This window comes from Sciurus carolinensis, chromosome 6 (assembly GCF_902686445.1).
Source record: "Sciurus carolinensis chromosome 6, mSciCar1.2, whole genome shotgun sequence".
NCBI classification, from domain to species: domain Eukaryota; kingdom Metazoa; phylum Chordata; class Mammalia; order Rodentia; family Sciuridae; genus Sciurus; species Sciurus carolinensis.
Window position 1 is genome coordinate 64,229,630 of NC_062218.1, and position 17,931 is coordinate 64,247,560.

Genomic DNA, 17,931 nt, shown 5'->3' on the forward strand with positions numbered 1-17,931 from the left:
AGTAACTCCTTTGGATTAGCATATTTGGGTCTTGCTTTTGCCTCCAAGTTGGCAGTCTCATTGGTTACAGATAGCCCCAGACTTAAGTGGTTTGACTTGAGATTTTTTTGTTTTTGTTTTTACTTTTCGATGATGTGAAAGTGATATGCATTTAGGAGAAAGTGTATTTTGAATTTCGATCTTTTCTGAACTAGTGAAATGTGGTGCGATATTCTTTTGTGATACTGGGCAGATCAAAGGACCATAACTCCTAGTCAGCGTGTATGTGATTGTGAGGGTAAATAGCCAATACAGTGTATTGTGTTGCTAAGCTGTGAAGTTTGGTAGGTTAGGATATTAGGTGCATTTTTACTTATCTGCAGTGTGTTTATGCCATTTTATTTAATATAATTAACAATCAGATTGGATTAAAATCTGCCCTTTAATAAACTGTTTTATATTTGAAAGAAACAACTATTCATTCTTTTCTATCCTTTTGCCTTCCTTTGGATCAGTAAGTTGTTAATGATTCTGTGTTCTTCTGAATTTCTTCATTATATATGCCTGTTCAGATCTTTTTTTTCCTTTGATGCCCTCTTTTTTATAATATACATCTTTAATCATGGTCTGTATTCATATAGTAGTATTTCCTTTCATGCATACTGTCGAGTACCTCCCAACAAGATGATTTTGCTTCTTCCCCAAATCCTTCATGTAATTTTGTTCTGTATTTTTGTATATTCCAAGAAACATAGTACATTGCTACTGCTTTTGCTTTAATCAGTCATTGTTTCTAGAAGAATTAAAAATAAGGAAAAATGAATTTTACATTGACCTTTATTAATGCCATTTCAACAACTTTTCATTTGTGTGAGTATATAGTCTTTTTTTTATTATATAATTGTTTTGCTAGAAGAATTTCCTTTAATATTTCTTATAGTACAGGCCTTCTGATAATACTGGTAATATTCTGAGGTTTTTTTTTTTTTTTTTTGTCTGAAAAAGTTTATTTTTCATCATTTTTGAATGGTATTATCAATGAATACTCAAATTCTTAGTTTTCAGGGTTATTTTTTGAGTTGTTTTTCATTCTTTCAATACTTTAAACACACCATTTTGATGTGTTCTACCTGGTGAGAAGTCTGCTATAATTATCTTAGTTTTTCTGCATGTAGCATGTTATATCATCTCTGGCTGCCTTCACAATCTTTTCCTTATTTCTAATGTTGGACTTTTTGAATATGATTTTCTACAGTGAATGTGGTGTGTGTCATGTGTATGTGTGTGTTTTGGTGTTCATTCTTAGTGTTCTCTAAGGTTCTTAGATCTTAAATTTGGAATCATTGCTTAATTTTGGAAAATTCTCAGTCGTTGTCTCTTCAGATATTATCTTTCTATAATTTTTTGCATATATATCAGACTGTTTGATATTACCCTACAATACTTGAATTCTCTGTCCCCCCTTTTTTATCTTTACATTTCAGTTTGTGTGATTTCTATTTTCAAATTCACCGATTCTTGCCACCTTTAGCTGTGTTGAGTGTACTGATGAGCTTTTCACAGATGTTCTCCTTGCTATTATGGCATTTTTCATTTCTACCATCTCCTTTTGTTTATTGCCTTTAGCTTATATTGAGATCCACCCCCATGCATGTTGCTCCCTTTTTTGGTTTGCATTTTGAACCTTTTAATTATACTTATTTTAAATTCCTTGTCTGATAGGGCCAACTTCTGAGTTATGTGTGAGTCTATTTTTCTTGATTGTTTTGTCTCTTGAAAATATTTTTCCCTTGTTTCTTTTTATGCCTGATGATTTCTTGTTGAAAGCTGAACGTATATTGAAAACAACAGACTGAGATAAATAGGAGTTGTGCTTGGAAAAGGCTGTGCCTTTTCTGTTGGGCTGGGCTTCTAGTTAATGGGTGTGGGTGGGTGGATAGGTTTCAAGCAGTAGTACAGTCAGGAACTGAGCTGAGTTTGGGTGTTTGGTTGCCCTCAGTACTCCACAGACTTCAGAGTCCTTTTGTGTTATTTATGTTTAAGGTGAGGCCTGGTTCTCCAGAGACTTTTTTTTTTTCTTTTACTTTTTTTTTTAATGTCTGCTCCATTAACTTGGTCTTCCCTTTGTGCCTGTGGGTCTCATTTTACATTTCCTCTCTTCCTCAAGGAGTATCTGCTGCTGCTTGTAACCTTCTAAGTTGTCAGCCTGGTTAGAAAGGGGGTTGAGAAGAGAAGGAGGTTCTTGTTCTGGTTCAGCCTCAGCTTTATTGTTGTTGTTTTTGCGGTGCTGGAGACTGAACCCAGGGCCTTGTGCTTTCGAGGCAAGCACTCTACCAACTGAGCTATATCCCCAGCCCTCAGCTTCAGTTTTAAAGGCCATGTCTCTGGAGTGTGGTGACCCGGCCCTTCTTTTTTTTTTTTTGATTTTAAAAGCATTTTGGTTTTCTTTTCACCATTTTTAATTTTTTGATCTTATTTTTTCCCACATTTTTTATTGATGCATTATAGTTATACATAATCATGTGATTTGTTGTTTACATATTCATTCATGCACAAAATATAACAATAAAATTTGGTCAGTATCACTCCCCAGCACTTCCCTCCTCCCTCCCTGTCCCCCACCTTTATCTATAATTTTTTAAAAAATGTTTCTTCCATGCACTATTCTTTTTAAACATAAAACCTGTTTGTGAAGACATTTTACTGTGCTGTCTGGGATCATTTACACTTCAGAGTAAATCAGTACCGTCAGATATTTCCCTCTTAAAGACTAGCTGAGATGCAGAAGGAGATGCTAGTAGAACTGTTACAATATTTGAGATTTTTCAGTAAGTATAAAAATAATGTTAGGTACATGAAATCAGAAAAATTTTTTTGATGAGTCAATTCTAGATTTTGTGTGTTCTGCTGGCTAGTCATTTTGCACATGTCTGATGTTAAAAGCAACTATGAATAAGCAGTAGTATTACACTAAAACAGTGAAAGTAGTTATGAAAAAAACATGTAGGTATAGCTAAGACTAGTTTAGGGGTAGAACAGAGCTACATGAAATACTATTTTATGTATGTAAAATTCAAGTAACATTTATATTAAAATACTATATAGTTCATATTAAATCAAAATATATTAATATGCTTATGTATTTATATTGTATTATATAATGGGTATAGATGACTTTAGGATTATTTCTCTTTTGTCTACTAGCATGTCATTCAGCTGCTAACACAATGAAAGCAGGTTATGTTTAGTTTTTGAAACAGTAAACAAGAAGAAACTATATATTGCATATGGTTAGAAGAGGATACCAGGAGGGTTTTGTCCATTTTTTTCTTCAGTTTAGTCTGAGATGGATGTAAAGTTGATTTAGATGAACATAACATAAATAGAGGATTATGATCCTTCTAGTCATTCAAGATGCATTGATATTGGTAATAAAGTTCAAGTTTTAGTTTATTCAATGAAAGTTACTTGTTTTGGGCAATATTCCAGGAGGTATATTGTTTTTCTCTAGGACATTTTACTTTAAGAAGTGAGACATATTTACTAATTCCACCCACAGTAAGTTTAAGATAGTTTATTTAGAATTTGAGGATACATTAACACAGGAAGACTTTAGGGATATTGCAACGCAGATGATTAAATTGGAACTTGTAGTGTAAGTGTAATAGGATGATAAAGTAAGAGAATTGATATTAAGCTGTCCTTTGTGACATAAGAAAAAGAAAGACATGTTGAATAGCTTCCTGATTTAATATTCTAGATGTGTCAAAACCCAAAGTCTGTTTAGTGTTCTTTATTGAAATAGATGGCATATTGGTATAAAAATGTTTGAGTTTTCTGGTTAAAAGAACATAGCCTGTTTAACATCCTGAAAATAGTTTAATTTTGACCCAGAATCTAATCAATATTGACTTCCGTTTTCCTTTAAATTATTAGTTTTGTTGTTCAAAGGTAATTAAAAATGGTTATGCACTGGTTTATGCATTCTACATTGAATGGTAAAACAATCATGAGATTTTAGTTGTCTCAAGAAAATTTTTGACCAATCAAGTACTAGTTTTGTGGAATTTCAGTGTTTGTTTTAGTTTTATTTATTTAGTGATACTGGGGATTGAACCCTAGGGGAGGGTGGGGATGGTGCTCTGATACTAAGCTACATCCCCAGCCCGTTTTATTTTTATTAATTTATTTTAATAAATTAAAACAATATTTCATTTAGTTGTCGATGGACCTTTATTTCATTTATTTATTTATATGTGGTGCCGAGGATTGAACCCAGTGCCTTACACATGCCCGGCAAGCGCTCTACCACTGAGCCACAACCCCAGCCCCAGCCCTTTTTATTTTTTAAAACAGGGTCTACTAAGTTACTGAGGCTGGTTTCCAACTTGTGATCCTCCTGCCTCAGCTTCCAGAGTTGCTAGGACTGCAGGTGTGTGCCGTCATGCCCAGTTAGTCTTTTCCCCCCCATTAGCTGCAAAATATTGTTTTGTCTATTGTGTCTTCTGTGACTTTAAAAGATAATTTTCAATAAATGAAATCATTGCAATGAAAAGAACTTTTATCATATCCCTTTATATAAGAAACACTACATTGAGCATATGGGGTTAATTTATTTTAGTTAGTGATGTTCTATTGATAATTAAATTTCTTATAGAAGATGGAATTGAAATAGTATCTTAGAGATAATTTTACCACATGGTTAAAAACATTAGCTGTAGATATGCAGACAAGTCTCACTGTTTTTGTTTAACAGCTATGTTTTTGGATTATTTAATCTCTTTACCTGGAGTAAAATGGAATCAGTACTAGTCCCTACCTCATGGGGTGTTTTAAGGACTCACGGGATGATGCTTTGTTTATCATGGTCTGTGGCACATAATGATCAAAACATGTTAGCTGCTTTTTAAAATAGTCAAGTATAGAGGATCCAGAGTTTGAGCCCAGGTTGTGGTCTAGGTTCAGGATTGTCCAGGTTGAAAATTTTATTAGGTCTCCCTGCTTTTGGCAGAACACAGATGGGAAGAAGACAGAGTTCAGGATCTTTTCCATCCTGTTTTTATCTGGGCTGAGGTAGTGAGTGGTTCTTATAGTTTTAAAGCCATAGACTCCACTGTAAATCTTTGAATTCTCTTCCTTGAAAAAAAATTGGCAAATTTTTTGCATGATTTGACGGGGCTCATGGTACTACCTTTTCAAGTCTGTTTTTGGAATCCCTCTTCTAGAGAAAGAACCGATTTCAACAGTTATTAGAGGGAAAGTGGAGCTGATTTAGAGAATCTTGGATTCCAAGATTCCAAGCCCCTAAAACAAGTAAAGCAGCTGTACTTCCTAGGTTTATTTTTATTCTAATGCCTTTGCATCATCAAAGATTTCATATGTTACTTGGTTCTAGTAGTAGCGATTAAGTTGTCCATGTTCCATAAACCTTCAAGATCTTATCAGCGACCTAATCTCACATCTGGGAGCAAAACAGTTTATTTCGGTGCAGAATTTTATTAGTGTGTTTAGTGGTACTAACAAGGAACAACTAGTAGTTTTTTCCTATGTGCTATGCATCCTTACATGTATCATTTTTGGGGAACAAAATTAGGTTCTACTATCATTCCATTTGTAAATGAAAACACCTTAGGCTTAGCATTTTGCCTGAAGTTACAGTTTTAAGTGGGTTGGATTCAAACCCAATATCACTCACTGAAACTGGATTCTCTTAACCACTGTGTTGAGTTGCCAAAGGCAAAGGTGATAGTATTTTTGTTAGCTTATGCTCCCTTAAAATAGTTAATGTATAGAGTTTCTATTAATTCTTTTAAAATCATGAAATACTTTGTCCCTCCCTGCTCCCCCAAACTGTAGTTACAATTAATCTCTCTGATACTGATTGGCTTATGAAATTTATATGATCTTGTAGAGATCATATAAATCTATTTTCTGAGACTTATTGTGATAACTTAGGGAAGAAATATTCTGTAAGCCTATGCTTCAACTTTGCAGAACACATTAAATCCCAAACCACTGGTTTATTTAAAATTCAGTTTTCTAGTAGACTTTGATCTGAAAAAGCCAGGATGTAAGTAGTGGGAAGCTTTTATTCATTCATTCATTCATTCATTCGGATCAGGAAATATATTACTAGGTGGATTTATTAAGAATGAATATTCATGATGCCACAAATACTTCATTATAAACTGAGGCAGATTACAATTTAAAGCAACTAAATTTAATTAACTTATATTGTTGTTCTAACTATGGTTTTACTTTTCCCCCCTGTGGTTTGAAATGGTTAAGTAGCTCGGTGGTAGAGCACTTACCTGGCATGTGCAAGGGCCTGAGTTGCATCCCCAGGGCAAAAAATTTTGCCAAGTACAAGCTGGATTGTTTAAATAATAGCCCAGAGATTGGCTTCCTAATCTCTTCCTGTCTGCAAACCCACTACTTTTGGTGATGAAGGCCAGTTGTAGTCCTTCTACCCCCAATTATGATTTTTCTTCTGGTCCTTTTCTGATCCTAGTTCAGGTCAGACTCCTGGGGGTCTACAGAGTTCCTCATCTTTACCTGCCTTTCCCCTAAGCATCTTGAATGAACTTTACCCTCCTGTGATGGTACTATCGCTTTAGCTCGTTAATCTACACTTTGTACAGAGTTCAGTATATTGGGAATTATAGTTAGTATGCTTTATAGCAGTGTGACTAACTCAGGTTTATAATAAATTTTCATAGGCATCAAATTCACTTTTTAAGTATCACTTTGATATAATTAATCATATTTTCAATGATTGCTTGTCTAGTTAGAAAACCAAGGCAACTTTTTCAAAGTTTGAAAAAGTTGACTGATTTTTGCCTTTGCAATAATTTGGACATATCAGGTACAGGAAGATTTTACTCTTTCTTAAAAATGAGTCCATATAGTTAAGTGTTGGAATACAGTTTTGTATTTTTTTTAGAGAACTTTGAAGTATTTAAAAATAAATATTCATATGATCACTGTGCAATGGAATGAATTTTATTGTCACATTGTTAGAAACAGAAAGTTTGTTAGACAAATAAGGTAAATACACTATTGAGAAAGTTATTTATGGGTGGGGGATATAATTTGGGGAGGCCCTGGGTTTGATCTCCAGTATCACAGAGGGAAAAAGAAAAAGAAACCTATATAGCCTTCTTAAACAATAAAAGTAGACAAAATGGGGTTCAAAATTTTTTGAGGTTTCCAATTTATCAGTTTTACATGCTACCTATACATTCATGTGTACTCACTGTACATACAAAAGAAAAAGGGAAGCCATTTGTATTTGGAAACAATATTTTAGAAGTAATTTTTTAGTAGTACTGCTTAACTTTTTAAAAAACATACTTGGTACCCTTCAAAAAATTTCTTAACTAAAAGTTATAATGAAATAGTTTCAACTTCTAAAATTTATCTGTGAATTTGGAAGTAAAAGATCCCTCTTGGGTAACTGAAATAATTATGAAGCCTTTAGAGATTAATCAGAGAACCATATAATATTGTTCTTCTGGTGTCTTGATACACAAATAATAAAAGTAAAATATTTAACAAGAAATAAGAAAATATTAAGTTGTATTCTTATGTTCTGCTAATGATTAGGGAAATAGGAATGTTTCAAAAGTGACTTCTTCAAAACAGTAAAAAAAAAAAATTGATTACTAAGTTAGTGATATTTTGATTACTTAGTGAGCCCAGAGAGATGAGACACACATGGAGTTTCTATTTGTAGTTTTTGTGGTTTATTGTTTTCATTGGCAATTTTCCTAATCTATATATCATTAATTAATACTAACTTTGCTGTAACATATTACTGATAGAATTATTATCAATGACCATTTGATTTAAATGACTAAAGTAGAAAACATTATTATCAAACCATTAAACATTAGTCTTTTGTACCTTCAAATAGTGGCTCATGAACAGGGAAGACTCAAAATGAGTACAGATCATCAAATACTAAACAGATTTTAAAAGGCTTAAGCTGGAACAATTTGAACAACAGATAAATAATGATAGTATCTGATTTTAACCCAAAGAATAAAATATATATGTATGGAGTTCATGCTATGAAATAAATGATTAATAAATAGGTTGGGGAGAAGGAACAGAAGAATTTCAAATTCTAAATTTGGGCTTTATTCCCTTTAGAGAGCGAAGCCTGATTGTCCCATCCTTGGGTGTGGGTCATCTGAAAGGGCGGGTGCATGTCTGCCAGGCAGAAAAGAGAACTGTGTTGGCCATTCCAGGCAGAGTATTTAAATAAAGGTACTGAGGTAGCAAGACTTGTCCTTCTGGTAAGAGGAGCTGGAGCAGAGACTGTAGGTATGTTTTATGAAGAGGTATATATACTGTCACATTATTTGGACTTTATCCTGTGATAGATAATTCCCAAACATTAGAAGATATAAGAATCGCTTCAGGTGCTTTCCTGTCAACACAGTTGGACATAGAGGAGATGGGTACAGAAAAACAAAACAACAACAACAACAACAAAAAACTGAGACACAGTCTAGATCAGAGAAGCGACAGAAATAGAAGTGAGTAAAATTACACAAGCCAGGGGCTAAGAGTGAGGATTTTCAGTGTTGAAAGCGTAACAAAGTAGAGACTGAGAAATTTGATTTGGAAATTCATGGATGTCTCATGACTTTGAAGTGTTTCTGGTGGAATATGTGTAGAGAAGCCAGGTTACAGAGGATTAAAAAACCAATGAGAGGAGAAAGTTTGAGGAAATCATTGGTATATTGTTCCTTCAAGACTTTTGTCACTAAAGGGAAGGAGGAAGATAGAGGTGGAAGTTTTGGGGGAAGACTGAGTTAAAGGAGGGCTCTTTGAAAAAACTTTGTGTATATGCTCTGAAGGGAAGAACCCGGTGGAAGAGGCAAAGACTCTTCAGGGCAGACAATAAGTAACTGGTGAAGTGGAGCTCTCGGGAGGCACTGAGAGGACAGGCTAAAGGTTTCTTACGCTAGTGTTAGCTTTGCGGGGACAGACAGTGCCTTTTCACAGAGAAGCAGGAAGGACCTTATCTGTGATGTAGGAAGGTGTGGGAATTTATTCCAGTGACCTCTGTTTTCCTCTTTGATGAACAGTTAATGCTGAAATTAAGTGAAACATGGAGGGCCAGGAATAATCACTGTGATGAACAGAAATAGGAAAACTTAAGGATAATTGAAAATGTTGCCAAACTGACAAACCACAGTGTATTAAAAGGATACTATGTGATGATCAAGTGGGTGAAGCTTCTTCCAAGAATTTAAAGTTGGTTTAACATTAGAAAATTAAGTAGCCACAATTCATCATGTCACATGGTTTAAAAAACATATGTCTATCTTGATGCATAGGGCAAAATCCAACATCCTTTTAGGTTAAATACAACATCCTTTCTTGAGCCAACTTGGAATAGAAAGGGACTTTCTCAACCCAATAAAGGCATCTATAAAAACTGCCTTGGATCAGGAACAATAAGGACATTGTTTTAGTCAGAATTGTGACCAAAAACCCTGACAAGGACAACATAGAGGAGGAAAAGTTTATTTGGCTCACAGTTTAAGAGGTCTCAGTCCATAGCTCTGGGCCTGAGGAGAAGCAGAACACCATAGTGGAAGGACATGGAGGAGGAAAGCAGCTGAGGACATGGCGACAGGAAGCAGAGAACTCTGCTCACCAGGAATAAAACATGAACTCCAACAGCACACCCCCAGTGAGCTACCTCCTCCAGCCACACCCTGCCGGCCTCCTGTTACCACCCAGTTAATCCATCAAAGGACTAGGTTAAGACCCTCATAACCCACTCACTTTATGTCTGACTGTTCTTGCATTGTTTCACACCTGAGCTTTTGGGGGATGTCACGTATCCAAACCGTAACAGACATTCATTCAGTCACCACTTCTATTCAATATTGTATTGCAAGTTCTGGCCAGCATAATCAGGCAAGGAAAAGAAAAAAGAAAGGTATCCAGGTTAGAAAGGAAGAACTATCTTTATTCATAGATTCATGATCATTTATGTAGAAAATATAAACAGATTCTAGCAGGCTCTTTTCAGGAAATAAGGCATGGTGATTCTAAAAGGCAAATGTAAAACATGTAAGTCTTAAAATAGAACAACTGAAAAGGAACAATAAAGTTGATTAACAGTCCCTAATTTGAAGACTTTGAAGCTTGGAATGCTTCAGTAATCAAAATAGTATAATGTTGACATAAAGGTAGCCAAAGAGAACAATGGCCCAGAATAGAGTGTCCAGAAATGAACATAGATCCACCCATAGACGAATGATTTTTGAGAAAGATAAAAACACCAAAGCAGTACCGAGAAGTCATAGTTAAGAAATGATGCTTGCTGAGCGCAGTGGTGAATGCCTATAATCCCAGAGGCTCTGGAGGCTGAGTGAGGCAGGAGGATCCAAGTTCAAAACCAGCCACTGCAATTTAGCAAGGCCCTAACCAACTTAGTGAGACCTGTCTCAAAATGAAAGATTTTATAACAAGGACTGGGGATGTGGCTTAGTGGTTAAGCACCCCTGGGTTCAATTTCTGGTACCAATAAAATTAAATTAAAAAAAGAATTTTAATTCATACCTTGTGTTATATTTTTTAAAAATTAATTTGAAACAGTATAGACTAAAATGTAAAGCTGAAAAATTCAATCTTCTAGAAGAGAACAATTATTTCCTTAGCTTTGGCACAGATTCTTTAGATATAATAAGAAAAGCAAGATCTATAAAATAATGAATAGGTAAAGTGAAATTCAGAAAAGGCAAAACTTCTTTTCAAAAGGTGTTCTTAAGATGCTCTTCCCTTTAAAAACACATATTTACATACATACATATACATAAATTGAAAAGACAAATCATAGGCTGGAGAGAAAATATCTGCCAATCATATATTTAGTAAAGAATTTGTATATCTAGAATCTATATTAGAAAAACTCTAAAAACTCAAGGATAAGGGGAAAAATACATTTAAAACATCAGAAAAAGAGATTTTAATAAATAACTCACCAAAGAAGATCTATGGATGACATGCAAAGATACTTAACAACGTTACTCATTAGGAAAATAAAAATTAAAACCAAATAAGGGGTCTGGGATTGTAGCTCAGTGGGAGAGCGCTTGTCTTGAATGTGTGAGGTACTGGGTTTGATTCTCAGCACCACATATAAATAAATAAAATAAAGTTCCATCGACAAATAAAAAAAAGTTTAAAAAAACAAATAAGATACTACTATACATATATTGGGATAGCTAGCATTACAAAGACTGACATTATCAAGTGTTAGTAAGATGTGGAGGAGCTGGAATACTCTTACCCTGCCTGTGGGAATGTAAAATGGAACAACCCCTTTATAAAACAGTTTTGCAGTTTTTTAAAAATTTAACAAACACTTCTGTATTTCCACCTTTCCACCTGTTGGTACTTACCTAAGAGAACGGAAACATATGTTCATGTGAAGTCTTATATAGTAGTGTTTGTCGTAACTTTAATAGTTAAACAAAACTAAACAACCTAAATGTTCATCAATAGTGAATGGATAAATGGACGCATATCTATGCAATGGAACATTATTCAGCAATGAAAAGATATGAATTTCTGATACATGCCACAGCATGGTTGAATCTTAATTCTAATAGTGCTGAGTGAAAGAATCCAGACCAGAAAGAGGGTTATACTCTACCATCCCCTGTATATAAAGCTCTGAAATAGATCAAATATGATGACAGAAAGTTGTTGGTAAAGTAGGGAAGAGAAAAAGGGAGGAATTATCCAGGGGTACAGAAAACAGGATATGCTCATAGTATTGATAGGGGAAAGTCCAGGCATGTACATACTTCAACATGTATATAGTGAATACATTTCAATATTTATTAAATTGTATATTTTAAATATTTGTAGTTTATTGTATAGTGTAATTCTGTGAAGTGTATTTAAAAAAGGAAAGTTGAATAAGGGGGGCTAAAGAAGAATAGAGGTACTTTAAACAGAGGTGAGTTAAGGGAGGGGAGGGGATATGAGGGCAGGAAGGATAGTAGAATGAATTGGACATTATTACCCTGTGTGCATATGTGATTACACAACCTTAATGACCTACATCATGTACAAGCAGAAGAATGGGAAGTTATACTCCATTTATGTATGATGTGTCAAAATGCATTCTACTGTCATGTAGAACTAACTAGAACAAATAAAAACAAAGAAAAGCAGATTTGTCAAGATGGATTGTGGTGCAGTTAGAAATTGAGAGGACAATGAGATTGGAATAATATTGAATATTTACATGAAAGGGTCAAATAAATTATAATATTTCTATTTTAATTTTAAGCCTACGGTAGTCGCCACTTTTTTGTAAGGTTTGCATGCCAGTCTGCATGTGAATGTAAAATTCATGAGAAAAATGACCTTTCCCCTCTTTTTCCTCTCCTTCCCTCTCTCTTTTTCAAAGGAGTGACAGTTCTTTCAGATTCTTTGTATTCTTCTTCGTCTATATTTGTCAGTTTGCTGTGCATGTACTCCAGGCTGCAGGATTTCATAATTGGGGCAATTGGTAAGTTTATTTACTTTATTAGTTTTAAGTTGTTAATCTAACGTTTGTTTATAATTTTTCGTATCCTAATGTGGTTTACACAGAAAAGTCAGATTAGCCGAAGCAAACAAATAAGATAAATGGCAAGGAACACAATTTTAAAATTCCCCAAGACACATAGCCTTTGGACAAACCACTCTCTCTGAAAATTATGTTCCCATTTTATAAAACAGCACATTCTATCTTGTTAATAAAATGTGCATGTAATACTTTTTTATAGCCACACTCATAGCGGTCCTGTTCTCAATCCTTCCTTAACCCCTAGCAACCACTAATCTGTTTGTCATTTTGGTTATTCTGTCATTTTATTGTTATTTAAAGGGAATCATACAGTATACAACTCTTGGCTTTTACACCCAGCATAATCCTCTGGAGAGTCATCCAAGTTGTTATGTGTATCAGTAGTTTCTTGCTTTTTGTTCTTGAGTGGTATTCCATGGTATGGATGTACCACAGTTGTTTAACCATTCACCAGTTGAGGAACATCTGGATTGTTTCCAGTTTGAAGCTATTATCAATAAAGCTGCTGTGAGCATTCATGAGCAGTTTTTTGTGTGAACGTAAGTTTTCTTTCCTCTGGGATGAGAGTATAATCAGTTGGGTCGTAGAAAAGTTGCATGTGCTTTTTTGTTTGTTTGTTTTTTAAAGAAAGTGACAAACTGTTTTCCAGAATGGCTGTACTCTTTTAAAATCCCACCAACAGTTATGAGTGATTCAGCCTCCACATCATTTGGTGTTGCCACTATCTTCTATGTTAGCTGTCCTGATAGATGTGTCGTGATATCTCATTGTGGTTTGAATTTGCATTACCCTAATGACTAATGAAAGTGAACAGCTTTTCATTTGTTTATTTACCATCTTTATGTCCTCTTAGTGAATTGTCTCATCATGCGTTTTGCCTATTTTCTAAATAATTTTTTTTGTATTGTTGAACTTTTAAAGTTATTTTTATATTCTCGAAGCTAATCCTGTGTTGAATATGTGGTTTGCAAATATTTCCTTCCATAATTTGGCAGAATTTAAAATGAGCATCTAAAAATGGCAATGAACTCATAAGCTTAAACAATGCAATAATGTGGTAGTAAACACTTGAGGCTCAGGGGTTTCATCTGCTTTTGAGTTCAGACTATGCTATTTATTAGCTCTGTGAACTTGGGCACTGAGCATCTCTGTGACCCAGTTTCTCATCTGCAAAATAGAGCGTAAAAATAGCACCTCTCTTATGAGATTGTGATCTTGTCAGAATTAAATGAGCTAATACATATAAAGAATTTAAACATTGCTTGCCTCATAAGTGCTGAACGTAGGTCAGTTATTATATTAAAGATGTCTGCATGAACTTATTTGCCTAACTACACCTTTCTTTTTGTCATTTTGTAGTGGTTGGATTTCATCCCTTACTGGTCTCAACCAGAACATTCCTGTTGGAATCATGATGATAGTCATAGCAGCTCTCTTCACAGCATCAGCAGTCATCTCACTTGTCATGTTCAAAAAAGTAAGTGGGGCTTTCGGGCTGTCATTTTTCTAGTGAGCCTGATGGGGAGTTTTCCTTCTCCCGTTTTGCTATTCAGTGTAACCTCAAGCTGTTTTGTTGTTCTTGTGCAAGTTTGCTGCTGAGAAGTACCTTTTACAATGAAAAGTTATGCATAGAACATATTTTAGAAAATTGTGTCATGTTTGCATCTTCCAGATAAAAAAAGGATACAGATTGTACATCCCTAATCCAAAATCTAAAATGCTTCAAAATTTGAAACTTTTGACCATTTTCACAATGCCCCAAGTAGAAAATTCCACACCTGACCTCACATGACAGGTTGTTGTTGAATGCAGACACATTATAAATATTGTATAAATTTGCCCTCAGGCTATACCCTCAGGTTTAGGATATGTATGAAAAATAAATAAAGTTCATGTATAAACCTGGCTTTATCCCCGGGATACCTCATTATGTATTTGCAGGTATTCTGAAATCTGAAGCACTCTTGCTTCCAAGCATTTAGAATAAGGATACTCAACCTCCATTTTTAAGACCTGTTAGCTGAAGACTGCTTTTATGAATTGGAGAGTCAACCAAATTTTAAAAATTTTGATCTTTTACATACTCTAATTTCTGTTTTGAAGATGAAGCCTATTTGCCTTCTTAATAGGTAGAAGTAAAATTGTGTGGCATGTGTATTTTATCCATATTTAAAATTTAAAGATACTAAATTATTTAAGAGTATCAGATGAGCTGGTGATAGTCTAAAAGCTGGGTTATGATATGAATTTTGTTTTAATAACTGCCTAATTATCTTAACTATACTTCTTCCTATAGAATTCCCAAGTTTGTTTTTACTGTCTTAAAAAACAATCATTATAGGGTACAAGATAAGTCAGTATTTTTCTTTGTTTATTTAAAGTTTCATTGGATATATATTTGATATTCCCCATGTGTTCAAGCATGATATAGAGACCCTGGAATTAACACCTTTGTTTAAAAATGATAGGGACTATTTGGTGGGTCTTACTTTAAATAAAAAGTTCTTACATTTTTTTTGGTAAATTTTTACTGTCTAGTATCTTGAGAATAAATAGTAATGCATATAAAAGCAATTCTGTCATATATTTAACACTACTTTGCACTCTTGAAATACTTTACTTATGCATTTGACTTTTCTCCTTCTCAAACCCTTATGAAGCCTGGGCTGTTCTTCCTGTAAATATTTTGAGACTTTTTTTCCTCCGCTTTTACTTTCTGCATTAAACACATAGAACATTGCAACTCAGCTTGCTAAAGTTACTAAATCCTATAGCACCCCCCTTTCATGTTTGCTTCTCCTTGACCACTACAGCTTTCTGTACCACAGGGGGCCCCTCTTCCTAGGCATTTGTATTTGTATTCTACTGCTGCTGCTCTTTCTCCCCTGTTTCTTTATCCCACTTATAAATAAAGGTCTTAGATGCAGCCAGCTGTCTGCACTTTGTGCTGTAAACTCTTTTTCATACTCCATCATTGTTTCTGTGTCCTTTCTACCCGGAGGACCTAAAATCTTGGGCTTGGAGGAGATAATCCTTCTGCATCTCAGCTGCTCCTTTTTATCTTCCGCTGACTGGTGTCATCTTCTCACAGTGATGCATCATAAATGCTTCCCTTTCTTCTCAGCACTGGCTCTCCTTCCAGATGTTCTGATTCATCTTCAAGAAATATTTATTAAGATCACATATTGTGTGATTCTCTTTAAATAAAATGCTTAAATAGTTAAGTCCACAGAGACAGAAAGTAGATCAGTGGTTGGTTGCCTGTGGGTAGGGTGTGACTTCTAATGGTTATGGAATTTCTTGGGGTGATGAAAATGTTCTAAAATTAAGTTGTGTATTATAGTCACAACTTTATGAATATACTAAAACTGTTGAGTTGTACATTTTGGGGTTGGGTACTAGGGATTGAAACCAGAGGCACTCCATCACTGAGCCACATCCCCAGCCCTTTTTAATATTTATTTAGAGACAGGGTCTCACTGAGTTGCTTAGGGCCTCACCAAGTTGATGAGACTGGCTTTGAACTCATGATCCTCCTGCCTCTGCCTCCCTAGCCACTGGGATTACAGGTATGCACCACCACACCCAGCCAAGTTGCACATTTTATTTTATTTTATTTTATTTTATTTTTTTAAATTTTGATTTATTTTTATTGTAAACAAATGGGATACATGTTGTTTCTGTTTGTACATGGAGTAACAGCATACCATTTGCGTAATCATACATTTACATAAGGTAATGATGTTTGATTCATTCTGTTATTTTTTTCCTTCCCCCCTACCCCTCCCACCCTCTTTTCCCTCTATAGAGTTCCTCCTTCCTCCAGTCTTGCTCCCCTCCCACCCCCCATTCTGTGTCATCATCCGCTTATCAGCGAGATCATTTGTCCTTTGGTTTTTTGAGATTGGCTTATCTCACTTAGCATGATATTCTCCAATTTCATCCATTTACCTGCAAATGCCATAATTTTATTATTCTTTATGGCTGAGTAATATTCCATGGTGTATATATATATATATATATATATCACAGTTTTTTTATCCACTCATCAATTGAAGGACATCCAGGTTGGTTCCACAATCTGGCTATTGTGAATTGAGCAGCTATGAACATTGATGTGGGCTGTATCTGTAGTATGCTGATTTTAAGTCCTTTGGGTATAGGCCAAGGAGTGAGACAGCTGGGTCAAATGGTGGTTCCATTCCAAGTTTTCTAAGGAAGCTTCACACTGCTTTCCAGAATGGCTGCACTAATTTGCAGCCCCACCAGCAATGTATGAGTGTACCTTTTCCCCACATCCTCGCCAACACCTGTTGTTGCTTGTATTCTTGATAATCGCCATTCTAATTGGGGTGAGATGGAATCTTAGGGTAGTTTTGATTTGCATTTCTCTTATTACTAAAGATGGTGAACATTTTTTCATATGTTTGTTGATTGCTTGTAGAGCTGCTTCTGTGAAGTGTGTGTTCATTTCCTTAGCCCATTTGTTGGTTGGGTTATTTGTATTCTTGGTGTAGAGTTTTTTGAGTTCTTTATATATTCTGGAAATTAGTGCTCTATCTGAAGTATGAGTGGCAAAGATATTCTCCCACTCTGTAGGCTCTCTCTTCGCATTGCTGATAGTTTCCTTTGCTGAGAGAAAGCTTTTTAGTTTGAATCTATCCCAGTTATTGATTCTTGCTTTTATTTCTTGAAGTTGCACATTTTAAAAGGGTGAATTGTACAGTACAATTTTATCTCAATGAAGTTCTTTTTTAAAAAAGAAATTATTTATTGAGTACCTACCAAAGCATTTTTTTTTTTATGATTTTGTATAGTGCTGTGACTGCTTCTGTCAATGCTTCCATTACCTTTTTTATTTTTATTTATTTATTTATTTTTTTGGTCACTTTCTTGGATACCTTCAGAACATTTTTTATAGGTCACTCACACTCTGCCCGCTTCTTTCAGTCCGTTTTATATGTAGTTATTGTATTAGCCAGCATTCTGTGGATTTTTGATGTGGACTCAGGGTTGGGAATGGGATTGTGGTGGTGGCGATGTTTCACAACTCCTGGATCCACATTTTCTTCTCTAGTCAAACTGTACTGTTCACGTTCCTCAGATCCATCCATACTCCCCTTCCTCCCCATTGCCATTCAGCTTACTTCTTAACTAATACTTCATCCTCTCTGCTCTTCAAAGACTCGCTAGTGTTCTTTTGAGACCCAGCTCAGGTTATGCTTGCTCCGCAGAATCTTACTCATTACTCCTGTCTTAGGGATAACACAAGTCTCCATTTTCTTGGGGAAACTTTTCTGTGTATTGCTCACTCTGGGATCTGAACATCAGCCAGTTTTTAA

General features: G+C 35.0%; 1 protein-coding gene across 2 annotated transcripts in view; it reads left to right on the forward strand.

Moving 5' to 3' along the window:
• Window positions 1-17,931, forward strand: part of Scamp1 (secretory carrier membrane protein 1) — a 115,957-nt gene that overhangs the window by 84,876 nt on the left and 13,150 nt on the right. For both annotated transcript variants that reach the window (XM_047556503.1, XM_047556504.1), the window contains 2 exons: window positions 12,428-12,529; window positions 13,949-14,066. In XM_047556503.1, the coding sequence (XP_047412459.1) occupies window positions 12,428-12,529; window positions 13,949-14,066 (220 nt within the window). The remainder of the gene's footprint in view (window positions 1-12,427; window positions 12,530-13,948; window positions 14,067-17,931) is intronic.